We start from the raw sequence: 25,350 nt of genomic DNA, 5'->3' as shown, positions 1-25,350 counted from the left end.
TGCAGCAGGCCAGTACTCACCCGGGCTACAGTCAGATCATCCATGCAGCTGCCAGTGGTAGCAACAGCCCGTCCCGTCTCGACCGCCGGGTTAACAGCGACAGGACACCACCAACCTCCAATTTGTTTTCTCTTAACTCCTCATGCCCTCAAACATCTCCTCTCCCATCCCTTCATCCCCCCCCTCCTTCTTCCCTCCTCCTTCTCTATCCATTCTCCAAACTCCCCCTCCTGCTCCCCTCACTCTGCCTCCCTCCCGTCTTCTCCCCGTTTTCGCTTTTAAAACTTCCAGAGTGTTTACTATCTCGGATCCTGCGCCCAGCACATAGATGTGATCAGGTAGATGGATGAGTTTAGCAGATGATCAATAAACACCCCCAGACCAACTTCGACAGACACTCTTCCTGCTCTCCTCTTCCTCTCCACGCCCCCATCCCCCCTCCCTTCCTTCATTCAACCCCCTTTCCATCTGTCCTGTCCCTCTACCCTGCCCCTTCCTCCTCCTACCCCACCTCCCCTCCACTCACCCCCCACCCCTCACTCTTCCCCCTCCCATCCTCCCCTACCCCCCTCCCTCCCTCCCTCCCTCCCCCCTCCCTCCCCCTCCCACCCCCCCCCTCTTCCCCCCCCCCTCTATCTCCTCCTCTTCTCGTTCACCCTCTCCTCCCTCTTCACTCTCCTAACCATCCCTTCCCCTATCCCAATCTCCCTCTTCATCCTCCACCCTTCCCCCTTCGTCCCTTCACATCCCTCCCCTCCCTCTCTCCCTCTTGCCCCCTCTCCCTCTCGCTCTCTTTCTTCCCCCATTTCATTCCTCTCCTCCCCAACCGTCTCTCTCCTTCCCCCCTTCCTCTTCATCCCCTCCCTCCTCTCCCTCCCTTTTCCTCTCCTCTCTCTCCTCTCCTCTCCTCTCCTCTCCTCTCCTCTCCTCTCCTCTCCTCTCTTCCCCTCCCCACTCCTCACCACTCCTCTCCTCTCCTCTCCTCTCCTCTCCCCTCCTCCCCCCCCCCCCCCCCCCCCCCCCCCTCATCTCCCTTTGCCAGCCCGTTTTCCTCCATCACTCTATCTCTTTCTCTCTCACTTCTCCTTGATCCCCTACTCCGCAGCTGCGGGGAGACGGCGGATAGACTGCCGGGCAGCGGGAGCGTGTGAGCGGCCGCGGTGGGGCGGGTGTGGGCGGGCGGGCGGCCGGTGGGGAGGGGGATGAGGTAGGTGTGTGTGTGTGTGTGTGTGGGTGTGGGTGTGAGCGGCGCTGGGCTGGGCTGGGGCTGGGGCTGGGTCGGCGGCCCCGCCATGAGGGGGGCTGTGATCGGCCGCCTGTGCCTTGCCCTGCCCTGGGCGCTGATGCTGCTGATGCTGGCGGACATTGACTCGGGCCGGCGCCCCCGGGAGACGCCGCTGCCACTCTCTCCAGCAGCCAACCTGTCACTGCCCACCATCTACGCCATCACCCCCACCTACAGCCGGCCGGTGCAGAAGGCCGAGCTCACCCGCCTGGCCAACACCTTCCGCCAGCTGCCCAGCTTCCACTGGGTGTTGGTGGAGGACGCGGCCGGCCGCAGCCGCCTGGTGTCCGAGCTGCTCGCTGCCTCTGGCCTCCCATCCTACACCCTCCTGTATGTCCCCACTCCCCGCCGCTACAAGCGGGCCGGCCTGCCCCGGGCCACCGAGCAGAGGAACGAGGGGCTGCGCTGGGTCCGCAAGAACCGCTCCTCACACACGGCCGGCGTTGTCTTCTTCGCGGACGATGACAACACCTACAGCCTTGAGCTCTTCCACGAGGTAGGTAGGTGAGCGCGGCGCTGGCCAGCACCACCTCCACTGCTTCCCCTCCCCACCCCCTCAACCCCCCTGTGGCCCCTCTCTCCACCTTCTCCCTCCCCTCACCCCCACTCTCTCCCCTCCCTCTCTCTCTCCCCTCCCTCCCTCCCTCTCCCCCCAGCCACCCCACTGCCTCCCTTCACCACTAACGCTCAACTTCAATCCCCACTCCCCATCAGCCACTCCACTGCCGCCCCTCACCTCACTGGCTCCGTCCGCTCTCCCCCATTATCTATCCGTTCCCAACCCCCCACTGTCCTACTCCCCCCCCCACTCTCTCCCCCTACCCCCCCCTCCCCCCCCCCCCCCCCCCCCCCCCATTCATAAACGGTGTCTGTCCATTCCCTCCACATATGCTGCCTGAACCGCTGAGTTCCTTCAGCACTTTTGTGTTCATGATGCCAGCGGTCTCTGGTGTCTGTGTGCGCGGCGTTATCTGTTTGGATTCCTCTTTACTCTTCCCATTACTCTCCCTCTCTCTCTCTCTCCCGACACCCGCTTCCAGACTCTCCACCCGAGGATATACTTTGTTATCCTTTAAACACCCCATCCTTCCAAACCACTTCCCTCACCCCTGCCCTCTTTCCCCCCCCCCCCCCCCCCCCCCCCCCCCCCCCCCCCCCCCCACCCCAGACACTTATTGCATCTATCCCCCCTCCACCTACACTCGATATCTCTCCATGTCGACTATATGGCTGTTTCTACCTATTTGTCAACGTTCCTCTCGAATGCTTTTTTCTGTATCTTATCTATCTCTGTATTTTCCACGGCCATCCCTTTGTTTCTCGTCTCGGCGCACCTTGTACAACTAACTCTTGCCTGTTCTTCCGCGGCAACTCAATTGACAAACGATTCCTAAACAGTTCCCATTAAAACCTCACACGCTGAGGACGTGAGACTCGAGGTGAGGACCGTGTTAAGGCAAAAGTCCGCGCATACTGGGGTCGGTGTGTACCCCCGATATGCTGCGGGCACTGGGGCAACGTATATATATATATATATATATATGAATCGAGACATTGCAGATGATGTATATCAGAGATAATGTATATCCCGGAGCAGTTTATTTTATAGAGTCATTATGAGAAGTGGAGGGCAGCGTCTATCCAAGAACTGATGTATATCAAAGTATACGATGGGGAAGCGTACACAGTGTGTGCTGGGGCCTGCTCAGTAGATGCGAGAGATTATGCCTCTGCTGGGTATAGTATACATCACAGAGATGGTTTGGTATGCTAGCACGCTCTGTATACACGAGAGATGGTGCGTATCCAGAAGCAGTGTATATGTGAGATAGCCCTCCGCAACCTGCTGCAGCCAGCCAGACTCATCCTGCCCATTTACTGTGGCCAGAGTGGTCTCATCTGTGACAAGGCAGACTCCACTCAGCCACTGCCATTTCCCGAGGGGATCCATCGCTTCATGCCTGTCAGAACACTGGGAGGATGCAGGAAGTTAGTAGAAAGAAGCTGTTGGCTCTGGCAGTGGATTTTAACCACACCGGATTGTACGCAGACATCAGCTGCCCGCTGCCCCACCGGCAATGAGGGCGACCGACGGAAGGGTCTGGAGCAAAGCTGGGGGTGAGGGTGGGGGTTGTAGGTTGGGTGGGAGGGGACAGTGGATAGCAGCATTTCTTCAGTTATACAAAGAGTAAGAAAGAGGCAAGAGTGGACATCGAAGTTAGTGGAGTGGCTATTACTAAGGAGAAGGTGCTTGGTACCTTCATATGTGCTTGGGAAGTTAAAGGGCTGGTAATTCACCTGGACCGGATGGGCTGCACCCCAGAGTTCTGAATGAGGTGGCTTTAAAGGTTGTGAATGGGTTAGTTGTGGTCTTTCAAGATTCACTAGGGCCAGGAATGATTCCAGATGATTGGAAAATTGCAAATATTTGCGATGGGAATGAAGCAGATGATTGGATACCAGAGGCCGGTTAGTTTGACTTCAGTGGTTGGTAAGATTTTAGAGTCCATTATAAAAGACAAGGTCTGTATGTGCTTGGTCACACCTTATAAAGTAGGCCAAGTTCAGCACGGTTTTGTGAAGGGGAGATCTTGCCTGACGAACCTGTTGGAATTCTTTGAGGAAATAAACAGCAGGATTTTCAGAAATCCTTTGATAAGGTGCCACACGTGAGGCTGCTAAGGAAGATAAGAGCCCATGGTATCGAAGGGCAGATACTAGCATGGATAGCAGGTTGGCTGGATGGCAGAATTTGCAGAGTGGCAACAAAGGGGGCTTTTTCTGGTTGGCTGCAGTGACTATTGGAGTTCCGCAGGGGTCGGTGCGGGGGCTGCTATTCTTCACTTTGTATATTAATGAATTGGATGAGGGGATAGAAGGCTTTGTAGCCAAGTTTGTGAATTATACGAAAATAGGTGGAGGGGCAGGTAGTGCAGAGAAAGCATGGACTCTGCAGAGTGACTTGGACACGTTGGGAGAGTGGGCAGAGAAGTGGCAGGTGGAATATAATGTAGCTAGGTGTGGAGTCATGCATTTTGGTAGTAGGAATCAAGGAGAAAACTATTTTCCAAATGGGGAGAGAATTCAAACATTGGATGTGCAAAGGGACATGAGAGTGCTGGTGTACTTCAGTCTAGGACTTTATTCCTTGGAGCGCCGAAGGATGAGGGGTGATCTTATAGAGGTGTATAAAATCATGAGGGCAATAGATCGGGTTCGTGCACAAAGTCTTTTGCCCAGAGTAGGGGATCAAGAACCAGAGGACATTGGTTTAAGGTGAAGTGGGGAAAGGTGAAGGGGGGAAAGGAACCTACAGGGCAACTTTTTTAAACAAAGTGTGATGTCTGTATGGAAAGAGCTGCTGGAGGAGGTAGTTAAGGCAGGTACTATTACAACATTTAATAAACATTTAGACAGGTGCATGAATAGGATAGGTTAAGGATATGGGCCAAACAAAGGCAGGTGGGACTAGCGTAAATGGGGTATGTTGGCCAGCATGAGCAAGTTGGGCCGAAGAGCCTGTCTCCATGCTGTGTGACTCCTGTACCATGTATATTTAGTTGAAATAACAATATAAGACCACTTGTTCTCACTCGTTCTTCATCTGTAAACAATGTACGTAATCCTGACATTTCTTCCTTACGATTAATTACCTATTCTCCAAGCTTTTGTCATATCATCAGCAGACTACGTTTTGTTGTGCAGATTGTTTTGACAAGAGGAATTGTGTTGGCTTGTTTTGAAGCCATCAACGCCTACACAATAGCTGCTGATAGCTGTCAGCATTGCATTGATTCCCAGTCTCTCTGCACAGTCTTGGTTAAATGAAAACTGTCTCTAGGGATCTTTAAGCTTCAGATCTTTATATGTTGGCTTTCACTTCAATGTACAATATGGAAACTTCACGGTTTAATAGTGGAACCTCACGATTGATCATGTGACCAAAAGTGTCTCCTCGTCTCCGTTCTAAATGGCTTACCCCTTATTCTTATTTCGGGTCGAGACCCTTCCTCAGACCCGTTTCAAACCAAAACGTCACCTGTTCCTTCTATCCAGAGAAACTGCCTGTCCCGCTGAGTTACTACCAGCATTTTGTATCTATCTTCGGTATAAACCAGCATCTGCAGTTCCTTCCTACACCCCCTCACCTCTACCCACCTATCACTTGCCATGCTTTGTCCTGCCCAAATGCTTTTTTCCAGCAATCTCTCCCACGTTCCATTCACTCTGAAGAAGGTCTCAACCTGAAACGTTAACTGTCCGATCCTTCCACATGTGCTGCCTAACCTGCTGAATTCCTCCAGCACTTTGCGTTTTGCTTATTGAAACTGGCCATCTGACCCAGCTAAACTGGTATTATTGGTCAATAAAATCTTCTCACCATACTTCTCCCAACCTGTCAGATTATTCTTCTCTTACTTCCTCCCTGCTTTAATGTTGTACTTGCCCAACATCCAGTGGCTGCCAACAACTTTACTGTATTGGGTACGTTTCCTGCAGGGGAGGCGGCTAACATGTTTCCTCCCATATTCCAGATCAAAGATGTGGTGATGATCTACAGCATTCTACAGAACATGGACTGCTCTGCCATTTGTTTCCTCATGTTTCACCCTGAACAAGTCATACATGCCTTCTTTAAATTACTCAATTTGTAGGTGTTCAGTTACTCTCAGCGGATTGAGCCTGCACTGTATTGAGCTTAAAAGCATCTTGGAGAGGTGATCTCATTGAAATGCGCTACATTCCTGCTGATGGTGTTTTGACGTTTCCACTGCCTAGAGGGGCAGCAGAGTTGCTGCCTATCAGCGCCAGAGATCCGGGTTCCATCCTGATTTCGGAACTTGTACGTTCTCCCTGTGACCGCATGGATTTTCTCCGGTTGCTCCGGTTTCCTCCCACACTCCAAAGAAGTACAGGTTTGCAGGTTAATCAGCTTCTGTAAATTGTATATTGTCCCTAGTGTGTAAGGTAGTGCTAGTGTATGGGGTGATTGCTTCTCAGTGCGGACTCGGTGGGCCAAAGGGCCTGTTTCCGTTCTGTATCTCTAAAATCTAGTAATTTAAAACTGGAGGTCATGTTCTCACAATAAGAGGTTGGCTATCAGGAGCGAGATATCTTCACCAATGAGTGGTAAACTATGTTAATACTCTCCCAAAAAGCTCAGTCTCTGTATGGTAGGTTTTAGTTGTTAAGGGGTACAAAATATCAATCGTGACATTGAATGGCTGAGCAGATGCAAGAGGCCTTCTCCTGCATCTACAACTCAGTTCTAAGGGAGACAGGAGATTGTTGGCAAGCATGGTGCAAAGGAAGTAAGGTGTAGACAGCAGGTCGAGGAACAGCTTCTTGGCACTCTAGCATCAACGTACCTCGGTGACTGCCAAAGGAAGTGATTATTATTTATTCAAATCGTTTGCTATGTCGCTCTTCCAGGAGATGCTAAATGCATTTCGTTGTCTCTGTACTGTACACTGCAATGACAATTAAAATTGAATCTGAATCTGAATCTGAGATGCTGGTTTGAATCGAAGATGGACACAACATTCTGGAGCAACTCAGCTAGACAGGCAGCATCTCTCGAGCGAAGGAATGCTTTGTGTCGAGACCCTTCTTCAAAGGAAGTGAAGTTGTGTGGGCATGTCGTGAACCTGCAGAGTGTTGTTGGAGAGATGACCTAGGGCATCGTTGCACCGAGTCCTGGCAGGGGTGAAGCAACAGCAGGGAATGAGATGAGGGAGCTATCAGGTGGAATCAGAAGGAAATAGAAGTTTCATCTTCAATTTTCCAATAACCAGAGTTTTGATGGTTGGTGATTTTGAAGGAGCTTTACATCTGCTGTTGAGCAAACTAATGCAACGCACAGAACACACTCAGCTCAGGCACAGCACAGTAACATTCTCCTCAGTGCTGCACTCAGCCAGAACGAATTGTTCAGATTTGTTTCATTTGCAGATTTCATTTTATTATCAAAGGTTTTGAGCATATATGGCTTTTTAATATATTTGTCTGAGGCAAGCTAAGTCCTTTTGCACCTCTTTCTTGTTTTGTTGATATAGTGTTAGTTTATCATTGTCATGTGTACCAAGATACAGTGAAAAAACGTTGTTAGTGTGAGACCAATTACATCAGATAATACGATACAAGAATACAATCAAGCCACACACAAGTATGTATAGTAGTGTAAAGAGAAAAATGTCAGCGGTCAGACTTGTAGTGTTATAGTTACAAAGAAATGTAATATCTGCAAAGAAGATAATGTGGAAGATCGGGACTATCCCCTAAAGTTATGGGAGAACTATATTTTTAAACTCGATTTCTAAGTTGTGGCAATGAAGGTTCATAGAGCCTTCGCCACGTTATTGACTTGGTTTTGGAAAGTTCCAATTCACCTGGTTTCAAAAGCATTTGAGTCATTTGATTTTGTTGAAAAGTGCTATATAAATAAACACTGTAAAACTGTTTATCCACCTCTGATCGTTTTGCCAACGACATTAAATCTGTGCTGTCCATTGCATTGTCTTGATATTAAGTTTAGGTTTATTATTATCATGTGTATCGAGATACAGTGAAAAGCTTTGTTTTGTTTGCTGTCCACTCTGTTCCGATAATACTGTACATAATTATAATCACGTTGAACTCAAGTACAATAGGCAGAGCAAAGAGGAAGACACAGAGTGCAGAATATGGTTGTCAGCTTGTAGCACATTTCCATAGACAATGCCTGCAATGGGGTAGAAGTGAATCGGATTTAAATCATTGTACTAATCTATTTTATCCTATATCTGCCTGCAGTCTGTTTGTTTTTTTCTTTTTTTTTTTTTTTAGTTGTGTATGTGTGTGTGTGGGGGGGGGGGGGGGGGGGGGGGGGGGGAGGGGTGAGAAACTTGGTTTAGTCTTCCTTCGGGGGGATGCGACCGTTTCTTGTCGTATCCCCCGTCTCCGTCTGCGCTGAGGCCTAATGGCGGAGCTGGCGGCCTCCAACTGGGACTGACCTCGAGGCTCCGGAGGCAGAGCCAGCCAGGACTTACCAACGCAAGGCTGGCCGACTTCGGGGCTGTGGCGGCGTTGCGGCGGTGGCGACCCGACTTCGGAGTCTCGGAGGCTCGACCGCGGGCCCAGTGGACGGCAACATCGGGAGCTCGCAGGTCACAGGTTGGTGACCTGTTCTCCGGAGCTCCCGCAACAACAGCTTCGTCCGCTGGACTGGAGGGCGGCAGCTTCGGCAGCTTCGACCGCCCCGGGCCGCGGAGTTTGAACCGGCCCGTTCACGGAGCTCGGATTCAGCCGCGGGACTTACTTACCATCACCCGGCGGGGTCACAACATCGGAAGCCTGGATCGCCTCAACGCAGAGGGAGAACAAGGAGAGAAGAGACAAGGACTTTAAGACTTTTGCCTTCCATCACAGTGAGGAGGTGCCTGGTGGACTCACTGTGGTGGATGTTAAATCTGTGTTTATTGTGTGTTTTGTTATTTTATTCTATGTTATGACTGCAAGGCATGAAATTTCATTCAAACTGAAAAGCCTGAGAGACAACAAAGGATACTTGATACTTGACTTTATCTCGTGTTCCTGACGTGAAGTATAAGAGGCGTTAATTGGCCCTTCAGGAATGCCTACTCTTTTTGCTTTCTTGATTTGAGGTTCGTTTGGAATGGTGGGACAGGGAAAGAATGTTTGATGGGGAAAAGTGATGGTTGGTTTGTTAAACAAGGGCCTGGATGATTTGGCAATCAGTAGAAAGTGACAATGAAACCAAGTGGAAGGAGACTGTTGGGTTGCAATTAATCGGAAATGTAGCGTACACAGCTGTAAAATGTACTGGGAACATCCCAGAGGAAATTGCATTTATTGAAATCCATTGGGACTGACCACATCACTGCCGTTTATGAAGCCTTATTAGGCTTTCTGAATCTTTTTTTCTTTTCTGATCCATTTCTAACATTATTGACATTTCTGCACTTGTTGCCCCTCGTCCTTGTGTTATTTTCCAGCCCGGCACAGTCTGACACCATGTTGGGAGATCAGTACTGCTCCTTCTTCCTTCCTCATAACGAGCGACCAGTGCCCTGCGCTAGATGTGATTTAACCTCAGCTCTTTAAGCTTTTGCTCCAATTCATGTCGCAGGTTTCTTGGATAAAGGGCAACATAATTTAGTTTAGTTTAGAGATTCAGCACGGAAACAGGCCTTTCGGCCCACTTCCACGCCAACCAACGATGCCTGCACACTAACACTATCCGGCACACACCAGGGACAATTTACAATTATACCAAGCCAATTGACATACAAACCTATAAGTCTTTGGAGTGTCGTACGAAGCCGGAGCTCCTGGAGAAACCCCACATGGTCACAGGAAGAATATATAAACTCCTCACAGACAACATCTGTAGGCGGGATTGAACCCTGGTTTCCAGTGCAGTGAGGCAGCAACTTTATAGCAGTGCCGTCATGCTGCCCAATTTATGGAAATCAGAAAGTGCTGAGATCTGAAATCTATATTATACTAAAAGTCTCATCTTGTTTGTTTGTCTGTCTGTGAGATCAAGGAACTACGTCAAAACGGTACACAATAGCGCAAAAAACCTTTGCAGAATCAACTTAATTTTTTCCTGTCGTCATTATTATCAAGTTTCTTCACATTTGATGTTATATTTCACAAGTTATTGATATTTAAAGTTAAAAAAAAAGCCAACTTTGAAAATAATAACTGCCTGTGAGTGGGAGACTTTTCTAGCAGCTTCCAGTGATGATCTCACAATGGCATCTCACAGTCATCCAATCACAATGAGATCTCATTTACACAAGCTGCAGTGAAGATTCCGAAAACCGAAAATGACATCACAATGTGATCTCTGCTGCGAAATAGAAACTATGAGAGTTGATGGAGTGGGGGATAGGAGGAGAAGAAATGTTATTTAAACATTGTCTCTAGTGGGGTAGTGCGAAAGGGGAGAGGTGAGGGTAGGGAGTGACTGAGGGTAGGGAAAAAGAGTGGGAGGGAGAGGTGACAGACAATGGGATTAGCAGCTTCAAGGGGAGTAAGAAGAGGGAGATTTTTGCCCCCCCACCACCCACACATGGGAAGGATTAATTGGCTCCAGGGAGCGCTGACGCCGCTCCAAAAGTCGAGTCCATTCATTGGCTCCGGGAAGCGCCGACTGCCCCCCCCCCCCCCCCCCCCCCCCCGCGCAGTTGGGGCTTATGGGCGAGTGGTGGAATATTGCATTGGGTGAACGGGTTATGTTGGTGGAACGGGTGATGGGGGTGATTGGGTCCGGGGGCGCCTGTCTCCGGGGTGAGCGCCGACACCACGTTCGGGGACCAACTGTGACACCGCTCACCCTCCCCCCGCGTTGGGGAATGGGGCCCCACAGGTCCCACATGGTCTAGTAAAAGCTAAAAATGCTGCAACACACGGTAGATCAGGCAGTAAGATAGTCTGCAGAGAAAAACAGTTAACATATCAGGTCAATAACCTTCATCAGAACTGTGAATATTTGCTTGTAACTAACCACGAAGAGCACTGTATGGATCTCTGTGGCCAGGAAATAACATTTAGTGTAAGATAAAGTCCAGTAAAGTCCCATTAAAGATCATCCAAGGGTCTCCAGTAAGGTAGATAGTAGCTCAGGACTGCTCTCTCGTTGTTGATAGGATGGTTCAGTTGCCTTATAATAGCTGTGAAGTAACTGCCCCTGAATATGGAGGTTTACGTACTGTAGTAATCATGGCGGCACCAACTGGAGCTGTCCACTTCACACTGTGGCTGGCATGCATCCAGTGCAAGATGTCCATGCAGCCCAAGAGTCCAATGTCACAGTCTGAGATCCTTCAGCGGCTGCACAAGACCATTGATCTGCCACATCTGATCCTTCCCGGCTGCCCTGAGGCAAGGGTCATTTCTTATACTGTTTCCTACTCCATACAAAACAGAGTTAACAAACAAGGCATCAAGTCATGAGAATCCTGCTGGAGAGAACAAGGGAGAAGGGACATTAACTCCGTTTCTCTCCCCACAGATACTTCCTGACCTTTCCAGTATTTTCTGTTTGCATTTCAGATTTCCATCGTCTGCAGTTTTTTTTCATTCCCATGCCAATATCTTATTAAAATCCAAATATACTTGATCCGTGAGTTGGATTTTGTCTACCCTGTCTGCCACGCTCTCAAGATTGTCAAACCTATTTTTGTTTTATGGAGCCCTTTGTAATTCTGCCCAATTGTGTTGTGATTTTCAAGTCATCCTGTGGCCTTGCCTTCACTGATCAAGCCTGATGTGCTCTTTGTCACCAGCACAAGCCATTTGACAACCTTAGCATGTAAGGCTGCAGAGAGCGTGCCATCCTTCACTCCCTGTAATTTCTCCTGTAATTCCCCTCCTTTGGCACCAAATGAAACTGAATTCACCCCCCTTGCCCGTTGATCCCACTTGTCTGGGCTGGATTGAGATGGCCAGTCGACTCACCTCAGCTGCCAGGGGCCTCTGAGGAGGGTTGAAGCCTCTCAGACGTGTGGTCCTAAGTTTCAAAACTTGAAAAACGATCGCTTTGTTTCAAAACATGTCATTAAAGCAAAAATCACAAAAAGCATTCTCTGAAATAATGCCTTTTAGGTCAAATAAGGGTAGGACATACACATTGAAGGGTAAAGCCCTAAAGAATATTGAAGAACGGAGGATCTTTGTTGTACGTCTAAAGTCCCCGAAGTTGGCAACACAGATGATAAGGCGGGAAATAACAAATAAAGGATGCTCGTCTTGGTTAGCTGGGGCATAGAATACAAGACCGAGGAAGTAACAGCGCAGCTTTATATAACATCTGGAGGTCTGTGTGCAGTTTTGGTCACCAGAGCATAAAAAGGATGGGAATACACTGGAGAGGATGCAGAGGAGATTCACAGGGATGATGCCAGGAATGGAGTGTTGTGAGGAGAGGCGGATAGGCAGGGTTTGTTTTCATTATGTGGAGAAAGCTGAGTAGACCTGATACAGGTGTACAAAATTATAGGAGGCGGAGATATGGTAGCATTTATAGACTTTTTATCATAGCAGTAGGCATAGATTAAGTTAAGCAAGTTAAAAGGATACAGTGCTTTTTTTGTGGGCAAGGTGTTGGTGGTATGTGTATCGTTCTATGATGTTGGGGTATAGCAGATCATCGTGCTATGCTGTTTAAAGGCCTAATTTAATGAATATGTTTTATTTTTAGTGATCTTTTTCAATATTAAGAACATGAAAGTCTAATTTTTGACATTATGGAGGTGGTGACACTGGTAAACAAAGAGACCCCACTGGATATAAGGAAACAATTGTTTTCACACAGAGGTCAGATGGAACTTGAAAGGAGTGGTAACAGCAGCGACTCTCGTAACATTTAAGGAAACGAGCCCCTGAATCACCAAGACATGGAGGTAAATAGGTTTAGTGCAGACAGGACTTGATGGTTGGCATCACATGAGCCTTTTCTATGCTGTTTCATTCAATGACTTAACTTCCTCATTCCCCAGGCTGAGATGCCCTGTGAAATGAATGTGATCCTGGACCCTATGGCAGGTCTGACTGGTTGAGGGTTGGAGAGGTAGACAGACTCCTGAGTATCAATCTGGAATGTCCTCGCATGGGAACAGCTAAACGATGCTGGATTCCTTCTGAACCATTTGCCGCAGCCAACACAATTTTTATAACGATATTAACGGTATAATGATGAAGGAAGGATCGACTGGGCTTGTATTCACTGGAATTTAGAAGGATGAGAGGATATCTTATAGAAACATATAAACTTCTTAAAGGATTGGACAGGCTGGATGCATGTAAAATGTTCCCGATGTTGGGGGAGTACAGAACCAGGGGTCACAGTTTAAGAATAAGGGGTAGGCCATTTAGGAATGAAATGAAAAAAAAAAATTCATCCAGAGAGTTGTGAATCTGTGGAATTCTCTGCCACAGAAGACAGTGGAGGCCAATTCACTGGATGTTTTCAAGAGAGAGTTAGATTTAGCTCTTAGGGGTAATGGAATCAGTGGATATGGGGAGAAAGCAGGAACGGGTTACTGATTTTGGATGATCAGCCATGATCATATTGAATGGCGGTGCTAGCTCGAGGGGCTGAATGGCCTACTCCTCCTGCACCTAATTTCTATGTTTCTAACTACTTTAAATTCCTTAAGTCCATTTGATCCTTGATTCAGTGCACTTTTCAATTATGTTCACTACCCTTCCACCCTGAGACAAGTTCAGTAAGTTAATTAAACACATCCAGTATTTTCTCATTCTCCATTGTAATTCCTTTTTCCACCTCACAAAATGTGAACCGCTCGTGCTAATCTCTCTTGTTGCACGAATGTAAAAGCTCTGACAAGCAGTTTAAAAAAAAAGTTTATTCTCAGGCTTCCTCAGTCTTTTTTAAAGTTTCTTGGTCATACCACCCTCTCCATATTCAGATTTACTTTTGCCTTTGGCAACGTGGTTGACCTGAATTTATTTTAATGCTGTTCCTAATTTCTCTGGATACCCATGGATTTAGACATTTTCAGTGGAGTTTTAATTAATTACACAATGCTTGTTGAAAATGTTTTTTTAATATTCCCAGTTTGTAGGTGGTATCTTCTAATCCAATTGTTTTCCAGGTGACCTAAACAAAGTTATTGCAATGGTTCTGTAATTGGATTTGTTTCAATTTAAAGTCTTAATTTGGGATTTGAACATTTCACTCTAAAATTTAACACATCATTCCATCACATTATGATCGCATCTTCCCTGAGGATCCTTTACAATTAGATCGCTCATTAACCCTGCCTCATTAGACTAAACCACAGCCGAAAATAGACTGTTTTCCAGCTGATTGCTAAACAAATCATTCCAGATAATTGTCTCGCTTGCATTCTATGAAAACTTCCTTCAAACTAATTTTCTCAACCTGGCTTGGCTGGACAAAGGTTGGACTATTCCGGGATTACAGCTGACCTGGTTATATGGTCTTGTAATTTGCTGATGTGGCCCTTAATTAGGATCAATGCTGCTGGTCCCTTAAACCATTTTCTATCCATGTTCTATCCATGTTCTATCCACACCTGTTCTAACCACACCTGGAGTATTGTGTGCAGTTTTGGTCCCCTAATTTGAGGAAGGACATTCTTGCTATTGAAGGAGAGCAGCGTAGATTTACAAGGTGAATTCCCGGGATGGCGGGACTGTCATATGTTGAGCGAATGGAGCAGCTGGTCTTGTATAATCTGGAGTTTAGAAGGATGAGAGGGCATCTTATTGAAACATATAAGATTGTTAAGGGTTTGGACACGCTAGAGGCAGGAAACATGTTCCCGATGTTGGGGGAGTCCAGAACCAGGGGCCACAGTTTAAGAATAAGGGGTAATAAAGACTCCGGCAGATGTTACAAGGCCTTCTATGCCCGAACCTCCAGACTCAGAAACAGCTTTTTTCCCAGAGCTATAGCGGCTCTGAACCGGCCCTGGTGAATAGGGCCCCCCCCCCCCCTCCCCCTGGACTGTCCCTCGGATGGTCATGTTACACAGCTATTTATTTATTTTACTCTTCTTTTACATCGGTTGGAAGCTGCATACTAAATCTCATTGCATTGACGTGCAATGACAATAAAATATATTATTATTATTATTATTATTATTATTATTATTATTATTATTATTATTATTATTATTATTATTATTAAGCCATTTAGAACGGAGACGAGGAAACACTTTTTCTCACAGTTGTGAGTCTGTGGAATTCTCTGCCTCAGAGGGCGGTGGAGGCTGATTCTCTGGATATTTCCATCCTGACTCTAGTTCCTTCTCATGCAGGTTTGAGGGTGGTGGTTCCCGTATTGACCACTTGTACGTTTCCAAGGCCTGTGCCTCTTGTGTCTCGGCGACCTCCATGCGGCCAGTGTCGTGCTTGGACCACTGCCTGGTGCGAGTGGACTTTATCCCAGCGCGCGCACACGGGCAGGGTCCGCGTATTGACATTTTAATAACCAGCTGTTGGAGGATCGCCGATCCCGGGATTCATTCAGGCAGTTCTGGGCGAAGTGGAGAGAGAGGCCGGGGCGTTTCCTTTCCCTAAGGCAATGGTGGGACGTGGGGAAGGCCTACGTCCGTTTGTTTCGCCAGGACTATTGCGAGGGAGTGGACCAAGGGGCGGGACTCCGAGATCTGACGGCTTGAGAGAGAGTTGCTTGACTCGGAGTCTCACTTGGGTTGGACTGGTGGGGACTCGTGCGAGTGGCGCAAGAACCAGGAGAAGAAGGGTGCGCTGAGGGACTTGCAGCTTCGGAGGTCCCGGGGCGTGTACGTGAGGACGCGACTCCAGATGTTGCACGATCTGGACTGCGCCTCCCCCTTTTTCTTTTCTCTGGAGAAGTGGCGATGAGCCCGCAGGCAGCTTGTTGGGTTGCTTGTGGATAATGGCTCCTCTGTCCCAGATCCACAGAACATCGCTGCCTCGGTTCGGTCTTTCTGCAGGACTCTGTTCTCCGCGGGTACGTCTAGTGGGGATGCGCAGGGGGCTCTTTGGGAGGGCTTACCCGTAGTGTGCGAAGAGGTGGCTGAACACCTGGATGATCCCCTAACTCTGGAGGAGCTGACTGCTACCCTGCATCAGCTCAGGGGGGACAAGTCTCCAGGACTGGATGGGGTGATGGTGGAGTTTCTTAGAGCCTTCTGGGATGTCCTGGGGGGATGACTAAATGAAGGTCCTGGGGGAGAGCCTGGCGACCGGGAAGATGCCCTTCTCGTGACGCAGGGCAGTCGTTGTCCCGCTCCCGAAGAAGGGCGATCTCCTCCTTTTGAAGAACTTGCGCCCGGTCTCTCTCCTCAGCTCAGAATACAAAGTCTTTGCACATGCAATAGCGAATCACCTGGGTCCCGTGCTGGCCCAAGTGATCCACCCAGACCAGTCCCCCACAGTCCCGGGCCGATCCATCCAGGACATTATCCATCTGGTCCAGGACCTGATCCATCTGTCCCAGGGGGCTGGTCAGTCAGTTGCCTTTCTCTCCCTCGACCAGGAGAGGGCGTTTGACAGGGTGGAGCACGACTACCTTCTGGGGACCCTGCAGGCATTCGGATTTGGACCGCACCTTGTGGCCCGAGTCTGGCTTTTGTACGCTGTTGCGGAATGCCTTGTTAAGGTCAACGGCTCTTTGTTGGCCCCCATTCACTTTAGGAGGGGGGTACGTCAGGGACGTCCCATGTCCGGCCAGCTGTATTCTGTCTGTGTAGAGCCATTCCTGTGCCTTCTCCAGAGGCGGTTGGCAGGCCTGGCTTTACCAGTTTTCTTGGCTGCATCCTCGGCCAGAATCAACTGGGGGAAGTGTTCTGGTCTCTTGGTGGGTCAATGGGAGGTGGACTCCCTGCCGGAGGAGATGACATCTTATGCATGGAGCATCACGTACCACCTGAGTCTACCTGAGTCCCATGGAGGGGGCTTGACCGGCGAATGGGCAGGAGCTAGAGGTGAAAGTCGTTGCCCGGCTAGGGCGTTGGTCAGGCCTCCTGCGGCCCGGGTCCCTTCACGAGAGCCGTCCCCACGCAACATGAGCCGCCTTTCCGAGATGCTGTTCCGTGTGCCGTTCCGTGATGGAGAGACGCGCGTACTGTACAGGCTGCTCCTGCACACTCTGCACTTCCTCGCCCTTGTCTTCCGTCCAGACACGCCCTGGTCCGTGGTACCACCTGATGGCGGGAGTGGTCCCCAGTGGAGGTCTCTCCCCCTTTACATCGGGGACCTGGGGTGGAGAGTGTTGCACGTGGCTGTGGCCTGCAACAGGTTACTGAGCTGGTTCACAGACTCGCCAGCCGCCTGTCACTTCTGCGGCAAGGAAGAGACCGTATTTAATTTGTACATGCAGTGTGAGAGGTTGCAGCCCCTGTTCGACTATCTGAAGGGGCTGTTCCTCAAGTATAGGCTGCATTTTAACCCCATACTCCTGATATTTGGGCACCCGGTACAGAGGGGGGAAGGTTGGGAGGGAGGAGTGGATATCCCTGTCCATCTCCTCCTGGGCCGGCCAAGATGGCCATTCGCGGGTCCAGGCAGTGGGTAGTCGCTGGCGACGTACTTTTTCCGCCAGGGTCGCTGCCTTCAGCAGGACACACAGCTCCCGGTAGCGGGCATCAGTCGTCACGCTCGGTGGGAGTTGCCTGGCTTTTATCGAGATATACTTAAAGCCGGGAATCTGGTCACCAGCGCTGACTGCCTGCCCCTTTTCCGGGCATCCGTTCGTGCCCGCATGTCCCTGGAGTAGGAACACGCGATGTCCACGGGGACGTTGGAGGCTTTCCCTGCACGCTGGTCGCCGCGGGAGATTGAGTGTTTTGTCAATAAAGTTGGCGTTATATTAAATTGATCTTTGTTTGTTTGTAAAACTGTCAACATAGGCAGTCTTTGATTGTGCTAATTTGTATGTTTTTATTTGTTGAATGAAGTATTTGTATAATTTAACAAAAAAACGTGTGGTGAAGCGGTGTACTACAGGCCCGTCCAATGTAATGTTCAACACTGCCACTGTGTGGTGGAGCAGCAAACTGCAGACCTGTCCAATGTGTGGGCCAACACTCCCACCATTAGTGGAGTCTCCCACCGTGTGATCTCCCTGTCCATCCACTCCTGGGCCTGGCCACGATGGCCATTCACGGGTTTGGGCAGCAGGCAGTCGACGGCCTGCACCGGGGTTGGCTTCCTGCCCCTTTTCCGAGCCTATGTCCGTGCCCGTGTGTCCCTGGAGTAGGAACACGGGCAGTGGCGGGCTGGCCAGGGTGTCAGCTTGCCCAATGGCAAGTGGGCCCCTGATGAAGTGATAGCAAGTGATGGCAAGTGGGCCCCTGGTAAATGATAGCATTGTAGTTGTGGGTGAGGCCCCCTTTGTCTCCTGGCAACCAATATTTTTAGACCCAGTCCGCTACTGAACACGTGGTGTCCGCGGGGACTTTGGAGGCTTTCCGCGCACGCTGGTCACCACGGGAGGTCAAGTGATTTGTTGATAGAGTTGGCGATATATTAATTTGATGATCGTTTGTTTGTAAACTGTCAACATAGGCAGTCTTTGATTGTGTTAATACTCTGTATGCTTATTTTTATTTTTTAAATTAAATAATTAAATATTTATATAATTTAAAAAAAGGAAACCCATGTGGTTACAGGGAGAATGTACAAACTCAACCCAGATAGCACCAGAAGTCAGGGTTGAACTCGGGTAGTGGGAGCTGTGAGAGAGTAGTGAAACTGGCTGCACATTGTGCTACCCCACACTGATACACACACTGATCACAATACCCTTGCTTAATCATACCCTCACATACTCCTATTATATAAAATAAACCATGAGGCAGAAGTAAAATAATTGGGACACATCGAATGAACATGAACTAACCTAAGTGGTTTTTGGAGTCTTCCTGATCTTGCAGGTTTTATGTTGAATCCACTATTTAGCTCCAAGTTTGAACACAAATGTCCGCTTCAGTTCTTCCTGATGTTCCTCGCAGTGATGTTTACTTTCCTTCTCTTCCGTATTCAGGCTCAGTGTTCGAACTTTCTCAGACAGTCTCGCCAAGGCCCGATTAACTTTGAGGGTGCGGTCTGTAAATTCCTCTCTACATTCCGGGCAGGAGTTTCTCTCCTCCCTGTCCCAACTCTGTGTGATACAGGAGCGGCAGAAGTTGTGCCCACACCCCAGGATAACCGGGTCGGTGAATAAATCCAGGCAGATGGGACAGAGTGTCTCCTCTGCCAAACTCTCGACCTGGTGTTTCGAAGCCATTTTAACTCCCAATACCTCGCGGTTCAAAACGCTTTCAGTTTCGAGGAGGCTGTTGAACCTGCGCATATCCACCGCGCAAGCTGCCGTCTCCAGCACATTTGCTGTAGGGTTTCAGGGTGAACGTGTTCTAGGTGACCGTGTCCTCAAATACCCATGGGGGGTTTAGTGAGATGTTAAACAGACCGGTATATAAATGTAAACGCGCGACTTCCGGTGGCGGCATGCTTTGCTAGCAGTCGCAAATCTTCTAGCTCCGCTGAAAAAATCGCGATTTTTCGCGTTAAAATCGGGTCTGGAGGTCGGGACCGATTTTAAAGACTTACCGGAGTTTCATGTCGCGGTGCTGATGACGTCATCAGTAAGCGCCGTGGATTTAACGGAGGGAAAATCATTTTAAATGAAAAACACATCTCCAGGTCAGAGCCCACAGAGGAAAGTGACAAAACAACTGCTGAAGACTCAGGAACATCAAGAAACTGCAAAACTAACCTCTGGAGTGGATTCTGGAATGGCTACACGATCTAAGACTGAGTTGATCACAAAAGAGAAAACTGAAATGGAGGAATTAAGGAACTCGGTAAGAGATTTGAAAAATGATGTGAAAGCTGGAAATTTAAACTTGATTGCTGGTAATGAAAAAATACTCGCGGGCATTGGTGCTCTGCAAAAAAAAGTTGATGATGTGCAAGAAGAGCTAACGGGGAAAATTAATAAGGTGGCAGAAGAGTCCACAAAGATGTTTGAGGCTGTGCATGAAACTATTTCCGCAAATGCAATTGCAGTGAAAGATTTGGAAGCTGTTGTGGAAGAGATGGCTGGAGAAATGGAGGCAATGAAGTTAGAATTAGACAGCCTCAAGAGCCAATTTACAAAAGTATCTGATAAATGTGTTGAACTAGAAGCTCGCTCAAGACGTCAAAATATACGAATACGTGGAGTGAAAGAGGGAGCTGAGGGGGAAAACGCTCGTGAGTTCACTGCCAATTTAATCAAACATGTACTCAATTTACCTGAGGCACCAGTAATTGAAGAAGCACATCGACTACCTAGATTTAAACCAAGATTTCAAGGAGAACAAGCCTACCCACGACAGATTATAGTCAAACTTCGGGATATCCCAACAGTGGAAGCGCTGATGAAAAAAATTAAACACGGAGAGAAGATGATGTATGGAAATGATTCTATTAAACTTCTACGGGACTACCCTTATGAGATTGTGCAAAAGAGAAGAAAGTTCTCACAGACCAGAGAAGCTCTCTACGGTGTCAAGGGCGTCATATGTGGAGTGTTTTATCCGGCTAGGATGCGTATCACTTTCAAGGGAATCTCAAAAACATTCACTAACCCGGTAGAATCCCTTAAATACGCTCAAGAAATCGTGGCTAAGGCAGCAACAAAAGAAGATTGATCACCAGACGTCATGAACTAATTAATGTGCTTATTCCCCCAACAAGAATATTAGTAGAAAAGTGAAAAAAGTGAATAACACCAAGCTTTAAAAATGACTATTCGCAACAGATTTTCCACGAGACTTGTCTAGACATTATAATCTTCTCTCGAATTTAATTCAAGGACATGCGATGCTCAAACCAGGAAACATTGATAACAGAAGAATGCAGATCTGCTGAAGCTGAGAGAGAGTGAAAAACATCACATGGCTTACATACTCTTACAGACTCTTACAAAGTATAGAGAATTATTAGTAATTAATAACTAACAATACTAATACATAAACTGATATTGATAAATATGTGTTATAACGCAGACAACATTGTAATCTCACAGGTTCCGCAGCTCGAGTGGGGAGGGGAAGAGACTCAGGCACCTGGCTTAATTCCAGGAGCCTGACTCTGGTTAACCCTTTCAACGAACAGCTCACTTTTAACAATACTAAAACCAATTACAAATAGTTAAGAGATAAAGAGAGAGGAATATATGTAACTGAATACTTGATTAGATTTGATAAGTCGGAATGAAACATATATATATATATATATATACTGCAATGGGGTGAAATAGAACTGATTTGGAAACGGTACCTACCCCCTAGGTTATGAGTAATAAAGTCAGCGGGGCTAACCTCATAACAGCTACGCCGGAAGCAATATCGATGTCGTATCCCACAGACGAGTGGGCCACTCACTACGGTGTCGGAAATCCAGACACCGTACATTTATTCTATATACTTTTTTTTTTTATCACAATATGTCACATTTATGTGTTTTTTTTTCAAGGACAATCGCAGAGGGGAACTACCAAGAAAGTCTATAATATAAATGCTCCCAAAATAACCAGAGTCCTGAGGTATGGATGCACCATAATAAGTAAGGTCATTAAAATTGGTAAAAATGTATGACGACAATCAAAGGAAAATGGGAGGAGTCACACTATGTAGTTGGAATATAAGGGGTATTAATGAACCTATTAAAAGGGGCAAGATACTAGCTCAGTTGAAAGCATACAACACGGACATTTCGTTCCTACAGGAAACGCATCTTAAACATCAAGATCAGACGAGACTGAGGGCTAACTGGATAGGCCAAACATTTCACTCTTCATTCACTTCTAAATCTAGAGGTACTGCAATTATTATCCGTAAAGGAATTCCATTTAAATCAAAGAATACTATTTCAGATAAGGAAGGGAGATATCTTATAGTAGCAGGAGAGATCAATAATACGCCAATTACGCTGGTAAATATATATGCGCCCAACTTTGATAACCCTCAATTTTTTAATAAAATTCTGAATATAATTGCAGAATTTAATTATCAAAATGTTATAATTGGAGGAGACTTCAACTGTGTTTTAGACCCTTATTTAGATAAATCGATGCAAAAACAAAAAGGTAATATGAAATCTAAAACCAGTGAACTCTTACATACATATATGGAAAACACAAATATAGCAGATGTATGGAGGATTGCAAATCCGACGGGAAGGGACTACTCGTTCTATTCAACGGTGCATAAAACATATTCACGGATAGACTATTTTCTTGTGGATACAAAATTAATTACACACACTATGAATCCTAAATACCACATTAATGCGATTTCAGATCACTCTCCTTTAACCTTTGTTTTAAAATTAGAAGGAATGTCTATGAATAAATCGTTCTGGAGGTTTAATTCGCAACTTTTAAAAGACCCACAAGGGAGTATATATCTAAAAAAACAGATGGACTTATTCTTTGAGATAAATGATACACCAGATATATCCCCCACGCTATTATGGGAATCCTTTAAAGCATTTATTAGAGGAGTCATTATTTCATTTCAAGCTTATCAAAATAAAAAGAATAAGAAAGAACAAAGACATTTAGAAGAACAAATAAAACAATTAGATACAGATAATGCTAAAGATCCAACTATGGATAAACATAATAAAATCCTATTATTGAAATTCAAGCTGAATAAATTATTGTCAGAGAAAGTTATAACATTATTCCAAGTTACAAAACAAGAACACTTTGAATTCGGGGACAAACCCCACAAACTCTTAGCACGCCAATTGAAAAAACGGGAAAAAAAGAATGCAATACTAAAGATTAAATCAGATAGTGGGGAATTATTAACATTACCCAAGGATATCAATAAAAGATTTGCTCAATTTTACGAAAATCTATATACATCTAAAACGTCAATAGATAATAATAAAGTTTCAGAATTTCTGGAAAATTGTAACCTCCCAAAATTAGAATTGAGGGAACAAGAGGAACTGGGAGCAACAATTACTTCTAAGGAGATAGAAGACACAATAAAAACACTAAAGAATGGCAAAACACCAGGACCAGACGGATTCAGTAGTGAATTCTATAAAGCCTTTTACGATATAGTTACCCCACGATTACAGAAAATGTATACATACGCTTTTAAAGAGCAAAGCTTACCCGAAACATTAGCAGAATCAACGATCACATTAATACTTAAAAAAGATAAAAACATAGAAGAACCAGGCTCATATAGAGCTATTGCTTTGTTAAATACGGATCAAAAAATAATAGCGAAAACACTAGCCAGTAGACTAAGCAGGTACGTTAGTAGATTAATAAATGGAGATCAAACAGGATTTATACCTAAGAGACACTCATTCAATAATTTGAGACGTTTGCTTAACATAATGCACTCACATAAATCTCACGACCAAGAGTTATCTATTATCTCACTGGACGCAGAAAAAACGTTTGATCAAGTAGAATGGGATTATATGATTAAAGTATTGCAAAAATTCCAATTGGGAGAAAACTTTATCGCATGGATAAAACTATTATATAACAAACCTACGGCTAGAATATTAACTAATAATATTTTATCCTCGAAATTTGAACTATCAAGGGGCAATAGACAAGGATGCTCATTATCACCGCTGTTATTTGCTTTGGTAATTGAACCCCTTGCTGAAAAAATAAGAACACATCCGGATATTTATGGTTATAATACAAAATACTCAAAGAATAAAATATCCCTATATGCCGATGATGTACTACTGTACATCACAAAACCACAAATTAGTATACCAAACATATTAAATTTAATTGAGGACTTTGGATCCTTTTCGGGATATAGAATAAATTGGAACAAAAGTGAAATTATGTCGATAAAACCAAAAGACTCAACACATCTTCGGAAATTTCCCTTTAAAATAGCTACAGAAAAATTCAAATATTTGGGAATTGAAATTACTAGAAATTACCAGGATATGTTTAAAGCCAATTATAATCCCTTACTCAAGAAATTGAATAATCTGATTAAATTCTGGAAAACACTTCCGATGTCCTTAATAGGCAGAATAAATGCTATTAAAATGGTTTTCTTACCACAAATTCTATACCTATTTCAATCAATACCTATATATCTCCCAAAAAAGTTTTTCAAAAAATTGGACTCAGACATTACAAATTTTATATGGGATTATAAATCCCATAGAATACAAATAGCACACCTTAATAAACGAAAAGAGCTGGGGGGTCTAGCGCTCCCTAATTTTATGTATTATAATTGGGCAGTAAATATTAAAAATATGATTCACCTGCTGGACAATTCTGCACAGCAGGCGGACTGGATGGTAATGGAAAAAGGGGACTGCTCCCCGAGTAATATAGGAGCGACCATCCTCTCACCAATAAATTTGAATAATAAAAATTATAATAAAAATCCAATTATACATAACACAATAAGAACATGGAAACAAATAAAACAGAATTTAAAATTAAGAAACCTATCTCTTTTAATACCAATAGTCAATAATCCATCGTTTAAACCATCAATCATAGACAAATCATTTATACAATGGGAAAGAATGGGAATTAAAACGCTCGAAGATCTGTATGAATTGGGGAATTTACTATCATTTCAACAACTACAACTGAAATATAATTTGAAAAATAACCAATATTTTAAATATCTTCAAATTTGTGATTATCTGAAAAAAACACACAAAAGACTATCATAATATGCCTTCCGACTTATTGGATGAAGCAATGAAGACCAAGGCGGAATCAGCTAATTTAATATCGTACCTATATAATATCATTTTAAACATAGAAATACCCACAACAGATGGAATTAGAAAAGATTGGGAACAAGAATTAGCTATAAAAATCTCAAAAGAGACCTGGGATAATCATTTACTACAGGTGCATAAATGTTCGATCAACGTACGACATACGCTCATCCAATTTAAAACATTACATAGATTATATTATTCAAAAACTAAATTAAATAAAATCTTCCCTAATGTTTCACCAATCTGTGATAAATGCCTGTGTCAAGAAGCTACCATAGCGCACTCTTTTGTTTTTTGTACAAAAATCCAAAAATTCTGGTATGAAATATTTGATATTTTTTCAAAATTGATCAAAATAAAACTGGTACCAAAACCAGAATGGATTATCTTCGGAATATCGGAAGGTAACCCTGAATTAAACGTGTTTCAGAAGAATTTATTTAATTACGGGCTAATAATGGGAAAAAAGCTTATACTTAAATTCTGGAAAAATGCGCCGACACCAACAATAAAAATGTGGATATCAAATATGTTTGAAACATTACATCTGGAAGAGATGAGATTCCTCCTAGCAGGTAAAGCAGACCAATTCCAAAAGACGTGGTCTATGTTTCTGGACCTATTACAAGTATGAGGTGCAATAGTAATTTAAAAAAAAAACCAAATATATAAATAAGTGGTATCAGGACCTGGTAACGGGAGGTAAAACAACAAAAACAGACTTGGTTGGTAGTCCCCTTTCTGCGGAGTTTAATGTTATAATAGAGCGATTGTTTCTATTTTCT

General features: G+C 45.5%; 1 protein-coding gene across 2 annotated transcripts in view; it reads left to right on the top strand.

The window, feature by feature from the left end:
• Positions 1-1,271: 1,271 nt before the first annotated feature.
• The window catches only part of b3gat2 (beta-1,3-glucuronyltransferase 2 (glucuronosyltransferase S)), a 46,177-nt gene continuing 22,098 nt past the window's right edge, over positions 1,272-25,350 (top strand). Inside the window, exon 1 of one of the 2 annotated variants that reach the window (XM_055636099.1) lies at positions 1,272-1,785. In XM_055636099.1, the coding sequence (XP_055492074.1) occupies positions 1,293-1,785 (493 nt within the window). In that variant the 5' untranslated portion in view covers positions 1,272-1,292. The remainder of the gene's footprint in view (positions 1,786-25,350) is intronic. The other variant, XM_055636098.1, reaches the window with a different exon arrangement.

Source organism: Leucoraja erinacea, chromosome 5 (genome assembly GCF_028641065.1).
Source record: "Leucoraja erinacea ecotype New England chromosome 5, Leri_hhj_1, whole genome shotgun sequence".
NCBI classification, from domain to species: Eukaryota; Metazoa; Chordata; class Chondrichthyes; order Rajiformes; family Rajidae; genus Leucoraja; species Leucoraja erinaceus.
Note: the sequence above shows the minus strand (reverse complement) of the source record. Positions and strands in the feature narration are given on the sequence as shown.